At 41.5% G+C, this 23008-nt stretch overlaps 1 protein-coding gene across 3 annotated transcripts in view; it reads left to right on the top strand.

Moving 5' to 3' along the window:
* Positions 1 to 1199: 1199 nt before the first annotated feature.
* Positions 1200 to 23008, top strand: part of slc5a2 (solute carrier family 5 member 2) — a 52502-nt gene continuing 30693 nt past the window's right edge. For 2 of the 3 annotated variants that reach the window (XM_048612522.1, XM_048612523.1), the window contains exons 1-4: positions 1200 to 1325; positions 19384 to 19455; positions 20002 to 20106; positions 21251 to 21310. In XM_048612522.1, the coding sequence (XP_048468479.1) occupies positions 1200 to 1325; positions 19384 to 19455; positions 20002 to 20106; positions 21251 to 21310 (363 nt within the window). The remainder of the gene's footprint in view (positions 1326 to 19383; positions 19456 to 20001; positions 20107 to 21250; positions 21311 to 23008) is intronic. The other variant, XM_048612524.1, reaches the window with a different exon arrangement.

Below are 23008 nucleotides of genomic sequence, written 5' to 3'. Positions count from 1 at the left end.
GGGAGAGTTTAGTTCCTAAAATTATTGAACTCAATATTGAGTCCGGAAGGCTGTAGGGTCCCCAAGCGGAAAATGAGGTGTTGTTCCTCCAGCTTGCGCTGGGCTTCACTGGAACACTGTAGCAAGCCGGAGACAGAGATGTTGGCCAGGGAGCAAGGTGGTGCATTGAAGTGGCAGGCAACAGGTAGTTCAGGGTCTTTTTTGCGAGCAGACTGTAGATGTTCTGCGAAGCGGTCGCCAAGTCTACGCTTCGTTTCCCCAATGTAGAGGAGACCACATTGTGAGCAGCGAATGCAGTAGACTAGATTCTTGGAAGTGCAGGTGAAGTGTTGCTTCACCTGGAAGGTATGTTTAGGCCCTTGGATACTGGGGAGGGAGGAGGTAAATGCGCAGGTGTTGCACCTTTGCCGGTTACAGGGGAAGGTGCCGTAAGGCTGTGGGGAGGTGTTGGGGGTGAAGGAAGTATGGACCAGGGTGTCCCGGAGGGAATGTCCCTGCGGAAGGCGGACAAGGGAGGGGAGGGGAATATGTGTCTGGTAGTGACATCTTGCTGGAGGTGGCGGAAATTGCGTCTGATGATCATCTGATCATCATCTTTTGGTTTTTACTTAGCAGTACATTTCTGCTCTTGTATTCTAGCCCTCTTAAAATGAATGCCAATATTATATTTGCCTTCCTATCTGCCAACTGAACCTGCATATTAACCTGAAGAGAATCTTGAACTAGGACTCCAAAGTCCCATTGTGCTTCAGATTTCCAAAGCCTTTCACCATTTACAAAATAGCCTATGCCTCTATTCTTCCTACCAAAGTGCATAACCTAACATTTTCTAACATTGTATTCCATCCGCCACTCCTTTGCCCCACTCTCCTAACCCGTCCTTCTGCAGCTTTCCCACTTCCTCAACACTACCTCTTCCTCCACCTACCTCTGTGTCATCAGCAAACTTAGCAACAACAGCCTCGGTTCCTTCGTCCAGATCAATTTGATAGAATGCACTGGAAAGATAATTAATGGAAAGTCTCCTGAGGAACTTGGTTCTGAAAAGTGAGATTGTCAGCACTCAGTAACCTATTAAATAAGATTGGTTCAATCATTACTTACCAGTCCCGTATTAGTAGGTTAGTCCCTCATCCTGTCAGTCATTGTAGTAGCCTCTTTGACGCTTATTACTTTCCCTCTTTGCTGACCAAGCTGACATGGAGACATCTGTGATTCCGACATCTACTGCATCTCCAGTCCACCAAACAGTGGCCATCAACAATGCTGCAGACATCGCTGTGATTGTCCTGTACTTTGTTTTGGTCATTGGTGTAGGACTATGGGTAAGTGTTTGTTGCCTCACCCTGTTGGGTTGTTCTCTTCATGAACATATTTGCTTAAACATCCACTTTTACATGGTTGGTCATATTTTATTGAAATGTATGCTCCCCATTTTTGTTGCTGCTCTCCTGATCATTTTGCCTGGTTACTAAGCATAGCTCTAATGCCCCATAACAATTTGATTTGATTTTGATTTTATTGTCACATGTACCGAAATATAGTGAAAAGCTTTGCTTGCGAGTGGTACGGGCAGATAACAGCAAGCAAAGGATGTACAGATCAAAAAGACTTAGAGGTATACAGGTTACATTGCAGGTTACATTATTTGAGGCTCGGGTCCGTTCATCAGTCTGATAATGGCTGGAAAGAAGCTGTTCCTGAGCCTGCTGGTGCATGTGTTCAGGCTTCTGTATCTTCTGCCTGACGGAACAGGTTGTAGGACGTCATTATCAGGGGGCACTGGGACTTTGATGATGTTGGCCGCCTTTCTATGGCAGCAGGCCATGTAAATGAAGTCCATGGCTTGAAGGTTGGCTGCCATGATGGTCTGGGCTGTGCACACCACCTTCTGTAGTTTCTTACGGTCCTGAGCAGAGCAGTTGCCATACCAGGCCGTTACGCACCTGGACAGTATGCTTTCAATGGTGCATCTGTAGAAGTTGGTGAGGGACCTTATGCACATGCTGAATTTCCCATGCCACCTGAGGAAAAAGAGGCGTTGTTGTGCCTTCTTGATTGTCGCATTTACATGGGAAGTCCAGGACAAGTCGTCAGTTATCATCACTCCAAGGAACATAATGCTCTTCACTGTCTCAAGCTCAATTCCGTTGATGTAGATGGGGTGGTGTTCTCTTCCTTTCTCTCTGAAGTCAATGATAAGTTCTTTAGTTTTGCTGATGTTGAGAGGCAGATTGTTTTCATTGCACCACATCACTAAGCCCTCTATCTGGGTAGAGATTCACTGCCTTGCACTGAATAACAGTTCCACTGGCCCATACCAGGTGCAGAACAACTGCCGCACACTAAGTACAGTTCCACTGCTCCATTCTATGTGAAAATCCACTGCTTGAAATTAGGCACAGATCCACTGATGAGATTGAGTATAGATTCACTACTCCAAACTGGTCTCATATTGAGTACCATTCAACTACCAAATAATGGCTACAGACTGACTGCCCCATACTGGGTACAGAACCACTGCTTCACACTGGAGTACAGCTGCCCTTGAGAAGGTGGGGGTGAGCTGACTTCTTGAACCGCTGTAGCCTATGGGTGTATGCCAACAGTGTTTTTAGCAGAATGTTTCAGGTTTTTGAACCAGTGACAGTGAAGAATAGCAGTAAGATAGTTTGTGTATTGGAGCAGAACAGACTGTTGGTGGTATTCTCATGTATTAACTGACGTTGCCCTTCATATGGTTGCTTGTGGGTCTGGAAGATCCTATCAAAGAATTATTGGTGAGTTGGTGCAGTGCATCTTGTTGATGGAATAAACTACTGCACTGTGTTTTGGTGATGGAGGGATTGCCTTTTTATGTTGGTAGATGGGCTGCCAATCAAGTGAGCTATTTTATCCTAGATGGTGTCATCTTCTTGAGTGCTGTTGGAGATAGGCACATCCAAGCAATACGGGAGTATTCCATCACACTCCTGACATGTGCCTTGTAGATTGTGGACAGACTTTGGTGAGTCTGGAGGTGAGTTACTCATCAAAGAATTCCCAGCCTCTGAGATATTCTTGTAACCATTGAAATTATATGGATGGTCCAGCTTATTTTCTGGTGAATGATAACATCCAGGATGTTGACAATGAGGATTCGTCAGTGGTAGTTCTGGTGAACTCTAAGGGAAAATGCATTCCCTCATGTAGTACATGATCATTGCCTGAAATTTGTGATTTATCACTAATCAGCCAAAGCCTGAATGTCGTCCATGTCTCCACAGCATGTGGGCACAGACTGTTCTGGTGTTTCAGTACAAGAGCAAGTGGGCTCTGATGGAGCTGTATGTAATGGTAGTTAGTCACAGCTGGAGTACTATGTGCAGTTCTCGTCACCACACTGTCAGAAAGTTGTGACTCCAACACAGAGGATGCCGAGCAGATTCACAAGGATGTTGGCTAGGTTGGAATGATTCAGCATTGAAGTGAGATTAGGAAGACTAAGGTTATTTTCCTTATATCAGAGAATGCTAGGGGGACACCTGATTGAGGTGTACAAAGTTATGAGGTCCATAAGTAAGGTAGCTATGGAGAAACCTTTTATTGTGATTGTAACTAGGTCAGCCAGGTGAACTTAATGTAATATGAGTTCCCAGATTGGGGCTGTTAATCTTGTCCAATCAGAGTCCTGACTGACAGATATTAACAGGAGTGTCAGATGTCCAGTTCACTCTGAGAGCTGGTTCTGAGGGAGCTGGATCAGTGTCAAGGACTTTCCATGTGTAAACAAAGGGTGGCTTGGTGACAGGATACTGACCTCCATGAAGTTATTTCACCTTTCTCCTTGGTAAAGGGGCTGATAAGAAGGAAGCATAGATTTAAAGTAAAGAACAGAAGTTTAGATGGGATTTGAGGAAAAGATTTTCACCCAGAGAGTAGTGGATATCTGTTACTCACTGCCGAAAAAGGTGGCCAAGGCAGGGACCATCAAGACATTAAGAAGTATTTAGATGGGCACTTAAAGTACCACCCCATGTAAGGCTATGTGCCAAGTACTGGAAAATAGATCTAGAATAGATATATGTTTGGTGACCAGAAGGGACACGATGGGCTGAAGGGCCTTTTCCTGTGTTATTAAAACCCTATGACTCCCTAAGTTGTGAATGGTAATGAACACAGTTAATATCTGCAAATATGCCCTCAACTGACCTTATCACGAAGAAAATGTCATCAATGACCTTCTCAAGGGAATTTGGGAATAGCCATGCACTAACCTCACCAGTGATATCCACATCCTAAGAATGAATAATAAAAAGCAGCTAAAGATGCTTGAGCCTAGGATAGTAGCCTGAGGAACTCCTGAAATGATGTCTGGGGACTAAGTTGATGAGCTCTGATTACAATAACTATTAGTGACAGTCTGGTTCAAGCATTGGAGAGTTTCCAAGTTCAGTTTTCAGACTTAAAGTCAGATTAGGACAGAAGCTTTTAAGTGCGTTAAAGTAGCCAGACTGAAGGACTAGAATTCTGCTACTAGAATTCAGTGCAGCAGAATTCCTTTGTCTAATAAAGTATTGATCACTGTAGCTAAAAAATAGTGTCTCTGAACAGATCCATACAAGAAAGGGGCTTCTATCACCACATGGCAGTAAGGGGCATGGTTAATGTGCTCAGGTTTTCAGCAGACCGAGACAAAGGCCAAGTCAGTTTATTGAATATACCATTGGAAATTTGTTTTAAAATATAAATTCAGTGCAAATAGGGATAGACGTGCTTTAATTATGGTTTACTGCAAGAAGTAAATTCTCCAGACTGAGAATTATACAGGAGTGCATAAAAGGCATAGATCAAGAGATGACTTGCAGTGAGACCAGTGTCTGAGAGATGTCACAAGCCACATAACAATGAGTATAGGGGAAAAAAATGATTGGTGAGTAGGACTGGTGAATATTTTTAGAATAAAGACAAGGTCTTCAGTTTATGTTTGGGTCTCCAGTATTTTTCTTCTCTTGTTTTAAAAAGTAATTGCTTCAGTATTAGACTGATACCGGTGATTTTTTTTTTCTTTTTGTTTATAAAAACAGCATATCATCACTGTAAAGTGTAAAGAACAAAGGTAATTAATGTATAAATTACATCATATATATGACAGAGATGGCAGGATAGGTGATGTGTTGCTGCTACAACCTGTGGAACTACAGGACACCAATGTGATCCAGACCAAACTGATTTATAGTCAGTATTTACAACTAAAGGAATTTCAGATCAGAGTTAAGAATCTGGAGTCTGAGCTACAGACATTACGCCACAGTAGAGAGGTGAAGATTATCAGAAAATTTTACTCTCGAGGGTGGTCACAGCCATCAGGCTGTGTAATTCAAAATTGATCTGTGATAAGGAACAGGAGAATGTGCCTGCAGGTGAAGCAGGTTTGAGGACCTTAGGGTTAAAATTGAGAAGCCTTAGCCTCTTTAATTGTTCAACAGTTATGAGGTTCTTGCAAGTTGTGCAGTCAAGAGTGGGAACTGCAGGGAAGATGACCAAACTGACTACAGCACCTGGGTACAGGGAACCATTCAACTGAGGTGGAGAAAATAGGGATGTAGCAGTGGTAGGGAAAAGTATAATTAGGACAAAAATACTGTTTTCTGAGTGGAAGTCCTGAAGGCTATGTTGCCTGCCTGGTGCCAGGGTTGAGGACATCTCCTTACTTGGAAATGAAGGGGAGAGATCCATTAGTCACTATCCACACTGATACCAGTAACATTGATTGGACTAGGAGGGAGGCTCTGCTGAAAGTTTCTGAATAGTTAAGAATTCAGTTAAAAAGCAGAACCTCTAAGGTAATAGTCTCAGAGTTACTACTGAGCCACAGGCAAACTGGCATAATGTAAATAAAGTCAAGGAGTTAAATATGTGGCTCAAAGATTGTGGGTGGAATGGCTTTCAGTTCACGGGCAAGTGGCACTAGTACTGGGATCAAAGGGAGCTGTTCTGGTGGGATGATCTTCACTTGAACCATACTGGTATCAGTGTCCTGGCAAATTAAATAACTATGGCTGTATACAGGGCTTTAAACTAATTAGAGGGACAGTTTTGGAGAGGGAAAATATAGCCTTACAAAGGAAAAGGAGTGGCATCTTTACAGGGCAGTTATTTGGATAACAATACCCAGAGAGGGATAGGAAGGAACAGAATGTACAAATAGAGAAACACAGCAGTAAATCAGATCAAAGGGAGAAAATGGTAAAAAGGCAAAATTAATGGCTCTTTACTTGAATGTGTTTAGTATTCAGAACAAAATAAATGTATTAACCGAACATATACTGGTTAATGGGTATAATCATCCAGCCATTGTAGAGACATGGTTACAAGGGAAATCAAAGCTGGGATCTAAATACTCAGGAGTATGTGACCTTTCAAAAGGACAAGCAGGAAGAAAAGAGTGGTTGGGTAGCATTGTTAGTATGGGAAGGAAGAAGTATGATAGTAAAAAATGGTCGAGGATCAGAAGATGTAGAACCAATATGGATAGCGAGAAGAAATGAAAAGAGGATAAAGACACTGATAGGAGTAGCCTAAAGTACCCCTAAAAATAGCTACATGGTGGGACAGAGAATAAATCCAGACATAATGAAGGCATGTAACAAAGGTAGTTCATTATTCATGGGTGACTTTAATCTTCATGGAGATTGAAACAATCAGATTGGCAGAGGTAGCCATGAAGAAGAATTCATAGTCTATATTCAGTGACAGTTTCCTAGAACAAACCAGGGATCAGGCTATTTTGGATCTGGTGATGTATAATGAGGCAAGTTTAATAATTGATGTCAGCGTAAAAGTTTCCCTCGGAAACAATGACCATAACGTGGTAGAGTTTAGCATGGACTTGAGTATGAGGAATTTGGGTCAGAAGCGACTGTGCTAAACTCAGATAAAGGCAATTACAAAGGTATGAGGATAGTGCTAGCTGAAGTGGACTGGGAAAGGAGATTAGCAGCAACACCAAAACGTCAGACTTTTAAGAAAATATTCAGGCTCACAACAAAGATATCCCATTGAGAAGAGGTAAGGGATAAGCCAGCCATGGTTAACCAGGGAAGTTAAGGACAGCATCAAATTGAAAGAAAAAGCCTACAATGTAACAAAGGTTAGTCTTAAGCCAGATGATTGGAAAAGTTTTAAAAACAAACAAAAGACAAGCAAAAAAAAGGGAGAATATAAACCTTGAGGGTAAACTTGCAAGTAATAGCAAGACAGAGAGTAAGAGCTCTTTAGATAAATAACAAAAAAGAGAGAGGCCAAAGTAACCATAGGCCCTTTAGAGAATCAGGCTGGAGAAATAATAATAGGCAACTAGGAAATGACAGAGGAAGTTAATTAACACTTTGTATCAGTATTCACAATAGAAGACACCGATGGTGTTCCAAAATTACATTTAAAAAGGGCAAAAGGAGGAGACGAAATAAATACAACGACTATCATTAGAGAAAAAGTACTAGATAAACTAATAGGACTAAAGGCCATCAAGTCCCTTGCCCTGATAACAATCTTTCAAAATCCTCAGGTTCTGGAAAAGTTCTGGAGGATTAGAAAGCTGCCAAGGTAATACCTTTGATTTAAAAAGGTAAGGAGATAAATGAAAGGTAACCAGGGGCTAGTTAGCTTAATGTCTGTTATTAGGAAAATGTTAAGAGTCTATTATAAAGGATATAATAGTTTAGCATTTAGAAATAATTAATATTAATATGATGAAGCAGAGTTACCAATGGCTTCACAAAGGGCAAACCATGTCTGAAAATTTTACTGGATTATTTAAGGACATAACAAGCAAGTAAACAAAGTTGGAGCAGTGGATGTAACATCATTGGAGTTCCAGAAAGTGTTTAATGACGTACCACACGTTATGGCTACTCAATAAGAAAAGAGTTCATAGTGTTAGAGTTGTATATAAACATGGATAGAAGATTGATTTTAACTGTAGAAGACAGAGTTGGGATAAGGAGGCATTTTCAGGATGGCAACAAGTAACTAGTGGTGTGTCACAGGGATCAGTGCTGGGGCCACAATGGGGGCAGTCCAAAGAAGGTTCACGAGGCTGATCCGAAATTTGGAGTGATTGTCTTACGGGAGAGTTTGTGTGAGTTGCGCTTGTACTCACTGGCACTTCGAAGAATGAGAGCCAACCTTCTTGAAACATACAAGTATCTTATGGGAGATAGTAGGAACTGCAGATGCTGGAGAATCCGAGACAACAAGGTGCAGAGCTGGATGAACGCCACAGGCCAAGCAGCATCATAGGAGCAGAAAGGCTGATGTTTCAGGCCTAGACCCTTCATCAGAAATGGGGGGGTGGAAGGGGGTTCTGAAATAAATAGGGAGAGAGGGGGAGGCGGATAGAAGATGGATAGAGGAGAGGATAGGTAGAGAGGAAACAGACAGGTCGAAGAGGCGGGGATGGAGCCAGTAAAGGTGAGTGTAGGTGGGGAGTTAGGGAGGGGATAGGTCAGTCCAGGGAGGAGGGACAGGTCAAGGGGGCGGGATGATGTTGGTAGGTAGGAGATGGGGGTGCGGCTTGAGGTGGGAGGAGGGGATAGGTGAGAGGAAGAACAGGTTAGGGAGGCAGGGACGAGCTGGGCTGGTTTTGGGATGTGGTAGGGGGAGGGGAGATTTTGAAGCTTGTGAAATCCACATTGATACCATTGGGCTGCAGGGTTCCCAAGCAGAATATGAGTTGCTGTTCCTGCAACCTTCAGGTGGCATCGTTGTGGCACTGCAGGAAGCCCTGGATGGACATGTCATCTGAGGAATGGGAGGGGGAGTTGAAATGGTTCACGACTGGGAGGTGCAGTTGTTTATTGCGAACCGAACGTAGGTGTTCTGCAAAGCAGTCCCCAAGCCTCCGCTTGGTTTCCCCGATGTAGTGGAGGCCACAATGGGTACAGCGGATGCAGTATACCACATTAGCAGATGTGCAGGTGAACATCTGCTTGATGCGGAAAGTCTTCTTGGGGCCTGGGATGGGGGTGAGGGAGGAGGTATGGGGGCAGGTGTAGCACTTCCTGCGGTTGCAGGGAAAAGTGCCGGGTGTGGTGGGGCTGGAGGGGAGTGTGGAGTGGACAAGGGAGTCATGGAGAGAGTGGTCCCTCCGGAAAGCAGATAAGGGTGGGGAGGGAAAAATGTCTTTGGTGGTGGGGTCGGATTGCAGATGGCGGAAGTTTTGGAGGATGATGCGTTGGATCCGGAGGTTGGTGGGGTGGTACGTGAGGACAAGGGGGATTCTTTTTTGGTTGTTGTTGCGGGGACGGGGTGTGAGGGATGAGTTGCAGGAAATGCGGGAGACACGGTGGAGGGCGTTCTTGACCACTGAGGGGGGGAAGTTGCGGTCCTTGAAAAACGAGGACATCTGAGATGTACGGGAGTGGAATGCCTCATCCTGGGAGCAGATGCGGCCGAGGCAAAGGAATTGGGAATAGGGGATGGCATTTTTGCAGGAAGGTGGGTGGGATGAGGTGTATTCTAGGTAGCTGTGGGAGTCGGTGGGCTTGAAATGGATATTGGTTTCTAAGTGGTTGCCCGAGATGGAGACAGAGAGGTCCAGGAAGGTGAGAGAGGTGTTAGAGATGGTCCAGGTGAACTTAAGGTTGGGGTGGAAGGTGTTGGTGAAGTGGATGAACTGTTCAAGCTCCTCGTGAGAGCATGAGGCGGCGCCGATACAGTCATCAATGTAACGGAGGAAGAGGTGGGGTTTAGGGCCAGTGTAGGTACGGAAGAGGGATTGTTCCACGTAACCTACTCACTTCATCAACACCTTCGACCCCAACTTTAAGTTCACCTGGACCATCTCTAACACCTCTCTCACCTTCCTGGACCTCTCTATCTGCATCTCGGGCAACCACCTAGAAACCGATATCCATTTCAAGCCCACCGACTCCCACAGCTACCTAGAATACACCTCCTCCCACCCACCTTCCTGCACAACCGCAGGAAGTGCTACACTTGCCCCCACACCTCCATCTTCTATCCGCCTCCCCCTCTCTCCCTATTTATTTCAGAACCCCCTTCCACCCCCCCATTTCTGATGAAGGGTCTAGGCCTGAAACGTCAGCCTTTCTGCTCCTATGATGCTGCTTGGCCTGCTGTGTTCATCCAGCTCCACACCTTGTTGTCAATTATCTTATGGGACTGGACAGGTTAGATGTGGAGGGGTTGTTGCCCCTTGTGGGAAAATCTAGGACCCAAGGCCTTCATCTCCGATTAAGCGATTGCCCATTTAAGACATATGGTGAGGAATTTCTTCTCTTAGAGGGTAGTGAATCTTTAGTTCAGAGGGGTGCTGAGACTTGATCATTAAATACATTCAATACTGATACAGACAGATTTTTAATCAATAGGGGAATCAAGGTTATGGGATAAAGGTAGGAAAGTGATGTTGAGGAAAATCAGATCAGCCATGATCTCATTGAAAGGTGCAGCAGCTCAATGGGCTGAATGGCCTACTTCTACTCCTACACCTTATGATCTTATAGTTTCTACCCCAACACCCATTGATTCAAGCTCCTTGATCTCATACACAGATAAACACTGCCTTGATGTCAAGGGCAATCATTCTCCCCTCAAATCTTGAATTCAGCACTTTTTTCTATGTTTGGAACAAGTTTGTCATGAGGTGTGCAGCTGAATGATCCTTGCTGAACACAAATTGTCAGTGAGCTGGCTGTGGCCGAATAATTGCTGCGCAATAGCACTGTCAGTGACAGCTTTGAACACTTGATGGTCGGACTTAATCCTAACCTTATTGCAGGGGGTAATTACCAGAATTTGATTTGTCCTTTGTTTTGTGGGTAGAATGCATCTTAGCAGTTTTCAAATTGTTGTGTGGATGCTGTTGTTGTATTGGCACAGCTAGTTCATAGAATCTCTACAGTGCAGAAAGAGGCCATTTGGCCCATTGAGTGTGCACTGACCCTCCAAAGTGCATCCTAAACAGACTGCCCCCACACCCCATCCCTGGAACCCCACATGGGTTTTTTAACCATGACCAATCCGCCTAACCTGCACAAGTTTGGACTGTGGGAGGAAACCGGAGCACTTGGTGGAAACCCACACAGACATGAGGAGAATGTGCAAACTCCATACAGACAGTCACCCGTGGCTGGAATTGAACCCAAGTCCCTGCTGTTCCACCATGCCACCCTCAGTGAAGAGTACATGTTAGGGAGCACAAATCTTCAATACTACAGTTGTGAGTTGTCAGGGAACAAAGACTTTGCTATATTCACTGCCTTCAGCTATTTCTTGATATTATGCAGAATAAATCAAATTGGGTGAAGATTGGCATCTGTGCTGTGAGCACCTGGGGAAAAGTCCAAGATGGATTACTGGAAGATGGCTGAAAATGGTTTAGCTTTGTCGTTTGGATCAATGTACTGAACTCCACTGTTATTGAGGATGTGCTGTCACTACCTCCTATTCGTTGTTTAATTATCTACCACTATTCACAACCAGATGTGGCAAAACAGCAGCATGATTATTTGATCTGTTGCTTGTGGGATTGCTTTACTCTCTGTCCAATCCATACTGCTCGGGTTTAGAATGCAAGTTGCCAATGTCGTAGCTTCAATAGATTAGCACCTCATTTTTAACAATGCCCAGTGCTGCCCCTGGCATGCCTTTGTGCAGTTCACAATGTTATAGACCAGACCAAACACCCTCAAAATATGTTAAGAAGATAGCCTAGTTCCCAACTTTTTCTTATTTTTAAAGGCAAGTGTAAGGTGTTGTGTTCCAGATGCAATTCGATTGGTCAAACTTCCAGGCTTGAAGCAAAACACACTTTATTTCTCATATTTGGTTAAAATACAGACAAAATGAGAAAAAAAAGCTTAACTCTAACTCAATCAAAATACTTAACAAGATAATATATATGTTAGCTACCACTGATTAGCTGTTCCAAGATAGTAACATCCCATAAATACATCCTTGGCAGAGGCAAATTCAATAAAATAGATTGTCTCAACTGCAATTCTATAGTCAAGGAGGAAAGAATTTTAAGAGAAAACTCTGAGTGACAGAAAGAGAGAGAGAACTCAGGTGTTTTGCTGTAGTAGGGAGAGATATATAGCAGCTTCCAAACCCCATCAGCTACTGAAAGTTAAACTAAAATCCTGGTTCTGTGGGATCTTGACCGAACCCTTCATGTTGCTTCTATCGTTCCGACATGAAAAAAACACAAAGCTAGCTGGGCTGAGAGCAGACAACTCAGCTCCAAGTTTATAACACTTGCTTTCAAAAAAAACATGACAGAACAAATCCTTCTCAAAGGCACATCTCATGACAACATTGAAACACATAATAAGCAATTAGGAAGCATATATCTAGTGATACAATTTAAGCAAAGAAATGGGGGCACTTGTGCAGTTGAATGTTCCACCACAGCTTTGGTTGGATATTTGTAGAGTCAGGAAGACTCCTGAGACTTTAAACATTGCAGACCTGTCCCAGATATGGATATCTTGCCTCCATTTCCAAGAATCCCATTGTTGTCTGTCGGGGAAAGTGGTTTGAAAGTGGTACATGGGAAATCATGTCTCACAAACTTGATTGAGGTTTTTGAGGACGTGACCAAGAAGACAGATGAGGGCAGAGCATTAGACGCTGTCTACATGGCCTTTAGCACAGTCTTCGACAAGGTTCCACAAGGTGGGCTGGTTAATAAAGTTAGATCACATGGGATCTAGGGAATTGGATACAAAATTGGCTTGACAGTAGGAAACAGAGGGTGTTGATAGAGGATTGTTTTTCGAACTGGAAGCTTGTGACCAGCGGTGTTTCACAGGGATCAGTGCTATGTTGTTTGTCAAATATATAAACAATTTGGATGAGAATAGAGGAAGCATGGTTAGTAAGTTAGTGGATGGCACCAAAATTGGTGGTATAGTGGACAGCGAAGGAGGTTACCTAAGAGAATAATGGGATCATGATCAGCTAGGCCAATGGGCCTAGGAGTGGCAGATGGAATTTAATTTAGACAAATGCAATGTGTTTCATTTTGGTAAGGCAAACCAGGGTAGGACTTATACAGTTGACAGTAGGGCCCTGGGGAGTGTTGTCGAACAGAGTGAACTAGGGGTGCAGGTACATAGCTCCTTGAAAGTGGTGTGACAGGCAATCAGGGTGGTGAAGAACACGTTTGGCATACTTGCCTTCATTCATCAGAGCATTGAGTATAGGAGTTGGGATGTCACGTTGTGGCTGTACAAGACATTGGTGAGGCCACTTTTGGATTTCTGTGTACAGTTCTGGTCACCCTGTTATAGGAAGGATATTATTAAATTGGAAAGGGTGCAGAAAAGATTTACCAGGATGTTACCATGACTTGAGGTTTTGAGTTATAAGGAGAAGATGGATAAGCTGGGACCTTTTTCGCTGGAGAGTAGGGGGTTGAAGGGTAATCTTATAGAGGTCTATAAAATCATAAGGGGCATACATAAGGTAAATAGCAAATATCTTTTCCCTCGGGCAGGGGAATTCAAAACTAAAGTGCATAGTTTCAAGATTTTAAGAGGTGAAAGATTTAAAAAGGGACCTGAGGGGTTCCTTTTTCACACAGAGGGTGGTTCGAATGTGAAATGAACAGCCAGACAAAGTGGCAGAAGCAGGTACAGTTACAAGATTTAAAAGACATTTGGACTGATATCTGAATAGGAAAAGTTTAGTGGGATATGGCCCTAATGCAAGCAAATGGTACAAGTTTTGTTTGGGAAACCTAGTTGGCATGGACAAGTTGGACCGAAGGGTCTGTTTCTGTACTGTATGACTCTATGATACTCAGTGCCAAGCTCAAATTTTGTTGTTCCAAGGCCCTTAAACCTCAGGAAGCAAGTCACAACTTTATGGCGTAGATGTAAATGCTTGTGAAGAGCAGATGAAGGCTATGATCTGGAAGGGATTTGTAAGTGCCAAGCCCTTTAAACATGAAAACACAAGCCAGAACTGTGTAAGATTTTAAAATAACCCTTTTCATTAACAGTCCACCTGTGTTGGTTTGAAGAAAAGCTATTATCAATTGTTCCTGCAATTTCCATTGTGTTCATTGTTGATTATTCCCAAGGGCTGTTCTTCTAACTGAGGTCATTAAGCATTCTTGATTGAGTTTCAAAAGCTACAAAAGCACTTCTCTCAGTCAGGGGCTGAGCTTACGTTTTATTGACAGTTTGAAGAGGTTACTAAAACATTAACTGTCTTTGAAGTGGTTATTGATTAGAACTTTGCTTTCTTTAACAGACTGAAGCCTTGAAGGGTTTTGAAAGCTTCAGACAGGTTTTATGTATGTGAATTCTTTTTAGAATCAAGTGTGTATAAGTGAGATCTGCATTAGAATTTCTTTCTTAATCACATGACTCCTGAGATCTGAGTTGAACGACTTTGGAGTTGCCATGGAGACATGGATATGACATGACTGGCGTAGAAGTAGTATAGGGAGTATGAGGGTCAATGGTAGAGGTATGAGGGGTTGTGAAAGATGAAAGCTAATGGAAAAAACCCTTGTTTGCAAATGCATTGAAATGAGATGAACTGAAGGGTGCCATCCAACCATGCTGCCTTGGCACTGGCTAGCTCCTATGGCCAACCACAAAGTACTTTCAGAATCAAGGGACCCAACTCCCTGCCTACTCTTTCTACATTCCCAGACTGAAAATTACTTGCAAGTGTGTCTCTTAAATAGAGGGAATATGAAATTTTCCTGAAACATGCTACCACCTCAGTGAAGAAAATCTGGTCCTTATGGTCTAGTCTGTTCCATGAAGAATGGCTACTTGGGTGAATTAGCTTGGAATCGACTACAGGATCTGTTGGCACATCCAAAATAGGAGAGAGAACTGGAGGAGGTGATGCAAGAAAGTTTCTGCCTACACTTCAGGCTGCAGCTACGCTTGCAGTTTTGCAAACTTAAGATTTGCATTCACATCAGCCCTAAGTTGCAGTGTAAAACCTGAAAAAGGCCCTAACTTGATTCCTGAGCAAAACAGGTGGTACTTTCAACAATATAATATCTCATTCAACATGAAGCGTCAGTCTAGGTTAATAACTGGCATGAGTCTGTGTATTTACGTTTAAAGCAAAATAGGTTAAAAGTTACCCTGCAATAATACAAAAGAACCAAATTTGACACAATATTCTCCTAATATTTACATAAATTTATTACCTTAATATCAGAGTTTATTTCAAAAGGGAAGAAAACTGATTTCCCCAAGAGCTTGCCTGAACTTGTACGCCATGAAAGAGTTAACAATGATCTTGTAAGCAGTGCAAGGGTGAACAGTCAAGTTTCTTAGTGAATGAAGAGCGATATGGTTAATTTAAGAGGAAGGTCATTGTCCTCATAAACTACATTTCAGAATATTCCTGTAAAAGTTTACAGAGCAAGAGTCAAAGACCCTCCAAATAATTACAAAGGAAAATTACTGAGGAATTTTAATTGCATGGTAATTTAGTACAATTGTCAGTATAAGCTAAAAGTTAAAGAACATTACATCAAAGCTCTTGTTTATTCTGTTAGTTCACTGACTGGGTCAGAAATCACACGATACCAGGTTGTAGTCCAACAGGTTTAATTGAAAACACAAGCTTTCTGAGCCTCACTCCTCCTTCAGGTGCTTGTGCGAGATGTACTAAGCAAACCTAAGATGCTGTTAAAACTTCAATCAGTTAGAAGGTTTTAATTGATTAATATGTATATGTAATTCTCCAAATTTCCTTCAAGTCACTGCCTTGACAGAACTAAAAGTTTTATCAGTGTAAAGAAGAGGTAACATTTTCGGTCAGACAATGCATGTTAGGTGTGCGGCCTTGATTAGAATCTGTTTGTGTTTTGGGTTTGGAGTCAGACAGGTTTTATTTCCAAAGTAGGAATTTATAAAACAGCACATTGACTGTCTATAAATTGTGTGCTTTTTGAATCTCTCTCACTAACACCTGAAGAAGGAGGAAGACTCCGAAAGCTTGTGTTTTCAAATAAACCTGTTGGACTACAACCTTGCGCCATATGATTTCTGACCTAATCCACCCTAGTCCAACATTGGCACCTCCACATCTTTACTGACCGGAACAGATTTTCATTTTGAAAGGAAACCTGCTGTGGCGTGATCTGCATGAGCTATTATGGAGGAAATAAATGGAAATGTTTCTATTTTTTTGCTACCTTCCTCCAGAATGCCTTAACATTACAAGGAAGTTGTCATTAGCAGTGAAGAAGGACAAAAATATGTGGGAACACATGCACAGAATTTTCAAAATTTTAGGCATTTTAATTAACACCAGTAGAGAATTTGAATTGAAAAAAAAACTGTCTCAACCTAAATAGCCCAAACTTGGAGGTTGGTCCTCACCTGGCCTCAGTTAGGTGTTTATCCTCAAATGGATGAGATGATTGTGATATTGGCCTTGACCTGGAATTGGCTTTTCATCACTATGTTGGCCTTAATTTAACTGAAGGTTGCCAACATTTAATGTGGAGATCATGCCCTCATTGCCAGTTTTCAGATGCCTTGATATATCGAACAAAAGGGTTAAAAGTTGTGCATTAATCTTTTTTGTATTACATTAAAACTGAGACTCAAACATTTCCTCTCCAATGTATTTCTTTGCACCAAACACTGTGAACCTATATTGTACCCTCGAAGACTTTAATATTCTACCTGTAGTATGGAGTCATATAATGTACACCATATTCTACCTGAAGTCTTATTGGTGTTTTATATAGGATCATCATTATCTCCTGGCTTATACAATTCTTGTGAAAAGATCTAAAGTGCTTCTTGTGGTGCTGCCTTTAATATCCTGTGAGCCTGTACTCCTAAATAGCACAGCATGGTGCTAATATCATTGGACAAGCCAATGCTCCAGGGATATGGGTTTAAATCCCATTATGGCTGGAATTTAAATTTATTTAATAAATTGAGAATGGCAACAATGGCGATGATTATGGATCATTGATCAATTGATCACTGATTGTAATAACCCATAATGTCCTTTAGGAAAGGAAGTCTGCTGTCTTCATGGTCTAGTCTTCATGTGACTCTACACAGCAATGTGGCTGGCTCTTAACTGCCCTCTAAGAGTCCACAGCTCATGGGCAATGATGAAAGACAACAAATACTGACCTTAACAGTGACACCCATGTCTCTTGAAAGAACAAAACAATTCTAATTGAATAGTTTTTACAGCTGTGTATCTATGCTTCAACTACTGCAAATAAATCATATCTATCACACTTCAGGCCTGTTCATTCCCCCTCCACATCTTATCAATATCCCCTTACAGCTTCCTTTTCTCTTCTGAAATACTAATTGTGCCTCCTATTTTGGTATCATCTGCAAACTTCAACACCTGCTGAGTGCATAGATAAAACATTGACATACTTTGTGAACAGGAGTGGCTGCAGAACAGGAAACTGATAGGGACACACCAAACTCTGAACCAGGCTGATAAACTGCCATTAACTCCCACTATGTTATCTCCCTTCTAGTTACTTTAATCTAGTTTCTATCAGGCTCCTAATTTGATATTGGAATATCTCATGTGACATCATGTTAACAGTCTTTCTAAGTTTCAGATATTTATTGCGTCTCACATATATAAAGGTACAATTATCTGTCTTGAAATCTGCACTGGACATGTAATCTATTTATTTCAATGACAATTTCATCACACAGTTAAAGGGGTTAAAGACTTTCCCTACTACACATATCAAGCTCACTGGAATATGATGATCTGGATTAACTGTTTGTCTTTTTAAAAATGGGTGCAACATTGCTACTGTCTATAGCTCCAACACACATCTGCACTCAAAACAGAACTGAAATATAAATTCAATTGCCCCACTAATTTTCCTATTCTCCACCTCAGCATTTTAAGCCGAATAATTACTGAGTCTTTGTTTTCTAGTGTAACCAACTTATGGAACCTTCCATTAATTCATTAAATCATTTATCTTACATTCAATTACTTAAACAAGTTAACTCTTGTCCAAGATCCATCTCCTCAGTAAAGAATATTAAGTTAATTCTGTTTAAGGAAGCAGTGGTGTTTGCTGCTGAACTAATGGGAGCATTTCCTGGGAGATTTTGGAGGCCACTTTCCTCTTTAGCCCTGTACAGAAATTGCAGACTGGCCTAAGTAATGGCAGTGATAACACAGTTGTAGCCACTCCATCAATTTCAGAAGAAAATGCCTCACAGGCAGTTCAAGTAAATATACTTAAAATGTGTTCCTTCATTGCACCATTTTATCAATAAAATAATAAAATTTGCACATCCATATATGCCACACAGATATGCATATTATGATCATACGCTTAACCGTAGCAAATCAGAAATGCAATTATCAATAGGGCAAATTGGATAGTAGCTCATTTATTTTAAAATTCTGCTCTAGTAAAGTTACAGGAGACACTTATGCATCTTCTATTCAGAATCAAAGGAGGAGGATGAGCAAGAGCCATTCCTGATGTCTGGGAGGTGAGGTGATGTTATCTGAAAAGATCACCTACTCAAGGCTTCCAAAGAAACTATCAGCCAGAAGGCTTTATGTTCCTAACGAGGGAGCGCTGTCTTCACACGTGGGAGGAAGCCTGGGAATTCTGTTAATTGCTGCAACTTGCAACCAGTTCACAAAGTTGGCAGAGCACTGCCAGGAACAGTAAAAGTTACCACATCCTTTAACTTTATTTCCTTTATCACCACCGCACCACCCCACCCCCCCCACCCCACCGATGTTTCCAGAGGGCTACTCATGACAAAAGCAACACATGTCAGCAAAGCATTCGACAAGTTATTGCTGTCTTATTTGGTGGATCCAACCAGCCAATTTTGTTCCCTACAGATTCGAGGTTTAACAGACCCAAACCAAGAGACTCTTTGGAATGATTTGATTTCACAGCATCTGGGGCTCACATTCAGAAACTACTGAAGAGAGAACATGCTGCTACAGCCTTACAAGCTCAGGCTCCAGATCTTTGGGATCTGATGTTACTACAACATAGCTCCTATTGCTTAGTTGCTGTTCTTAGAGTAAAGGTATAACTAATCCTTGACTCTATGGCACCCTGCCCTCTTCTGGCTTTATTCTTGGTGACTAAGTTTGGTGACAGTACATGTGAACTAGAATAGAATGGAGTGAAATAAAGATCAACCTGTTACAATGTTTACCAGTTGCCCCATTCCTTTCCTATCATTGCTCAGCATGGCGTCTGAACACGATTAGTGGTTAATGTCACAACTGCTTCTTGTTACTTTCTGACTTTTCTGTCCAAACCAGATGGAGGGAAGGAAGGTCATGCATGAATAATGACTTGGAATGAATGTGATCTGTTATCTGTATATTTTGGGTTTCTTTCAGTCCATGTGTAGGACCAATCGTGCGACCGTTGGTGGATATTTCTTAGCCGGGAGGAACATGCAATGGTACACTGTGAGTTATGTTTATTTTATTGATTTTGTTTGGCAACATCTTCTTAAAATATAGAAAACTAAATTACCATAAACCTGAAATCTAAAGAAAATTAACATCAATTTCAGTCTACAACTGGACCAGTGTTGGACATTGGAAATTAGAAACAATTAGATTGGCTGGTAGGCTGCAGCTATGTAAATGAAAATACATGTAATTGATTAATACGTCTGTAAATCAAGTGAGAATTAAACTTCATGTCTATAAGAGTGGAAACAGCAGTACCTTCCAAGGCTATTGGGAGATAGAGAAATTACCCCATTAGGTGTTCATCCCCCAAATCAACTCAACCAGTTTGAGATATCTACGAGATTCAACTTTGCCTCATGTACATGGGAGTTGACTGCATCAGGCCTTCTGAACTTAAAGTTCACAATACTAATGTTTTTTGACACCCTTTGGAATCCTTAAACTCTTTTTGCTAACCAAGACTTCAATCGTGCAGCATGAGGTGGTTTTGTTTTTAAAGAAACTTAGAGTCTTTCTCTTTCTCCATTCCCCCTCCAGGTTGGAGCCTCACTGTTTGCAAGTAACATCGGAAGTGGACATTTTGTCGGGTTGGCAGGTACAGGGGCAGCAAAGGGCTTGGCCGTTGGTGGCTTTGAGTGGAATGTAAGTGCAGTGAAATAATCACTTTGTTGCATTTTATGAATCATGATCACTGCGTCTTTGAGATTCTAAATATTTCCCCAAGATGGACTATATCATCACTACAGTTCGACACACAAAGATTCTTTTCCTCCTGCTGGAGGGCACAATATTGCATTTATAATCCAAAGTGCTTTTTTTTATTAACTTGCTATCTCACCTTTAAGAATTTGTATATATAGATACCATTGAGAAAAGCTGTTCATTAACATTTATCAAATACTGTCTTTTCATATTAGTCTTCCCAAAGTGCAATTACTTCACACTTCTCCATGTTAAACACTAACTGCTTATGTTTCTGCACATTTTAGCATTTTTCCCTGCCAACCTAAACCATTATACTTTCGTAATCACTATTGTTACACTGTCAAATTTTATATCATCTGCAAACTTTATTACGCTGCTACCTACACCAGGGTCTAGATCAGTTATTAAAATTAAAAAGAGTGAAGGACCCAAAATTGATCTTTGGATAACATTACTGTAAATCATCACTGTCCCCAGGTTCCCATATTACTTGCTAATATGAATGTTACTTTCTTCACATTACCAGCAATCAAACACATTAATATCCCCAATCGTCAGGATTCTGAGATATTACTACTAATGATCCTCACTGACTAAGTTTATTGGCATTTCTACATCATCTATAATTCCTAAGGATCAATTATATTACATATCCTTCATCTTCCAGAAATATTCCTTAGTGTTCCTGGACCCTAGGGATCAGATACATACATTCCATGTGCAAATACATTATGTTGATAACATTTAATTGAAGTTTGTCATTTTGTAGTGGATACTTTCCTTATAGGCAGCTACTAGACTCCATCTCAGTGTCTTATCGATACCAATTTTCCTCTGAACTTTAGATTCAAAACTTTTCATATCTCATGCTATTGAAGTCAAGATTCATTATTTTGATTCTTTCTCAAACACATTCTTTTCCTGGAATGGCATCAACTGTGTACCAGTTTCTTAAATACGTCGTCACCTCTCATGCCCTTTTCCAGTTTGATTCTCCTTCATATTCCTACCTTATCTGGCTCTGCCAGTAACAAATAAATAAATAATTTGCCCTGTTTAATTTTGGGATTGCTTCCCACAGGCCCTGTTTGTTGTGTTACTCCTGGGTTGGCTGTTTGTCCCAGTCTATTTGACAGCTGGGGTGAGTATGAGATTCTATTCAAATGGCACTATTCCGGTATTTGTATCATACTATATCCAGATGATGAGTGAATTTACCTAACACACTGTGTCATCCAGTAACTGGGAGGAGGGTTTAATGTTGGATGCCACTTGTAGGGTTCATTCAACTTTGGATGTTAATATAAAATTGGAGATGTCATTTTATCTATTATCATATGCCTCTCCTGAATGTCATTACCATAGTCTTCAATTGATATGACCTACTATACACTATCGCCAAAATTAAAATTGCTACTAGAATATCAAACATAATTTGACATCTGGTCCCAACTAATGTCTCCAGGAAACATTTTTTATCTGTTGGTCTTTCATAATCTATTATTTGCCTTGCCTGTTTCAGAGCTAAGTTGAGATAACAAGGTTTAGAGCTGGATGAACACAGCAGGCCAAGCAGCATCATAGGAGCAGGAAGGCTGACGTTTTGGGCCTAGACCCTTCATCAGAAATGCTGATGAAGTGCTGTGTTCATCCAGCTCTACACCTTGTTATCTCTTGCCTGAAACTGCTGCATTTCTGTTATAAACAGAATTATTATTCCAGGAAAGAAATGCAGCCACTTGAGGGCAATTCCATGATATAAAAAAAATTGTTCAGCACAAATTCCAGTGACTTGCAGCAAACCAGACTCCAAGAGCAATTAATGTGAAGAATCGACTCGATTCTGGGCAGTATTAGTGGTCATTGAATTACCGTTTTATTTAATTCCTAGTGACAGAATGGACATCGGTTCACTAAGTTTCTGTGAGGTACCTTCATTTATGAAACTTTCCTCTGGAAGGTGCATACATTGTGTAGCTCATATGCAGGAAATCAATTATTTCACTCTCGTTTTGTTTAAGATTATCTTGCAACCTGGTTTCTGATCAAGTTGAACAATGAAGATAGCAAAGGTTCCCCTTAAAAGACGTCGTGAGCATTGTGTGGAAAAATCAATACTTCAGGCTCTGCATGAGAAGGTCTACATTTGTAACTATAAAGAACGACAGAAAGCTGAACAATCCAACTTTATTTTCTTTAAAGGAAATTGAGAGCAGAAAGGTAAGTGTGGCAGGGAATGGGTTCAGTCTGAAGTTTATCTTGCATTACGGCCAGTGAAAACAGAATTGTGAAATGCTGCAAATATCTTAAATTGAATTCTCTCGCCCTCCTCCTAACAGATCCATTCCTTTTCTGTCCCCGTCACTGATCACTGGCAGCAAGTATAAGGTGTGGAGGTTGCTTGGAGGCATTTGTGTGGTTTGCTGTTCAGTGAAAGACTTGTAGTTACACAGCACCTTTCACCACCTCAGCTCTTCCGAAAGCACTTTTCAACTGATGATGTGCCTTTTGACTGTAGTCCCTGTTATCAGGTAGGAAATTCAGCAGCTGATTTGCACACAGCGATCTCCTGGGGACTTTGTTGATTTTGGCTGGTGAACGGAGATCACGTTATTCTGGTTCCACACTAGGTTTATAATGCAGAATTTTAACTGTGGAGCAATTGGCAAGGCTGGCAGGAATTGTTCTCTGCATCATAAAGATGTCAAGGCCAAATTTTACTGAGGCAAATAATAATATGATGATTTCGATAAAGTTGACTGTATGGCGTTTGTACGTTCTCCACGTGTCTATGTGGGTTTCCTCTCGGTGCTCCAGTTTCCTCCCACAGTCCAAAGAT

This window comes from Rhincodon typus, chromosome 26 (genome assembly GCF_021869965.1).
Source record: "Rhincodon typus isolate 14 chromosome 26, sRhiTyp1.1, whole genome shotgun sequence".
NCBI lineage: Eukaryota > Metazoa > Chordata > Chondrichthyes > Orectolobiformes > Rhincodontidae > Rhincodon > Rhincodon typus.
Note: the sequence above shows the minus strand (reverse complement) of the source record. Positions and strands in the feature narration are given on the sequence as shown.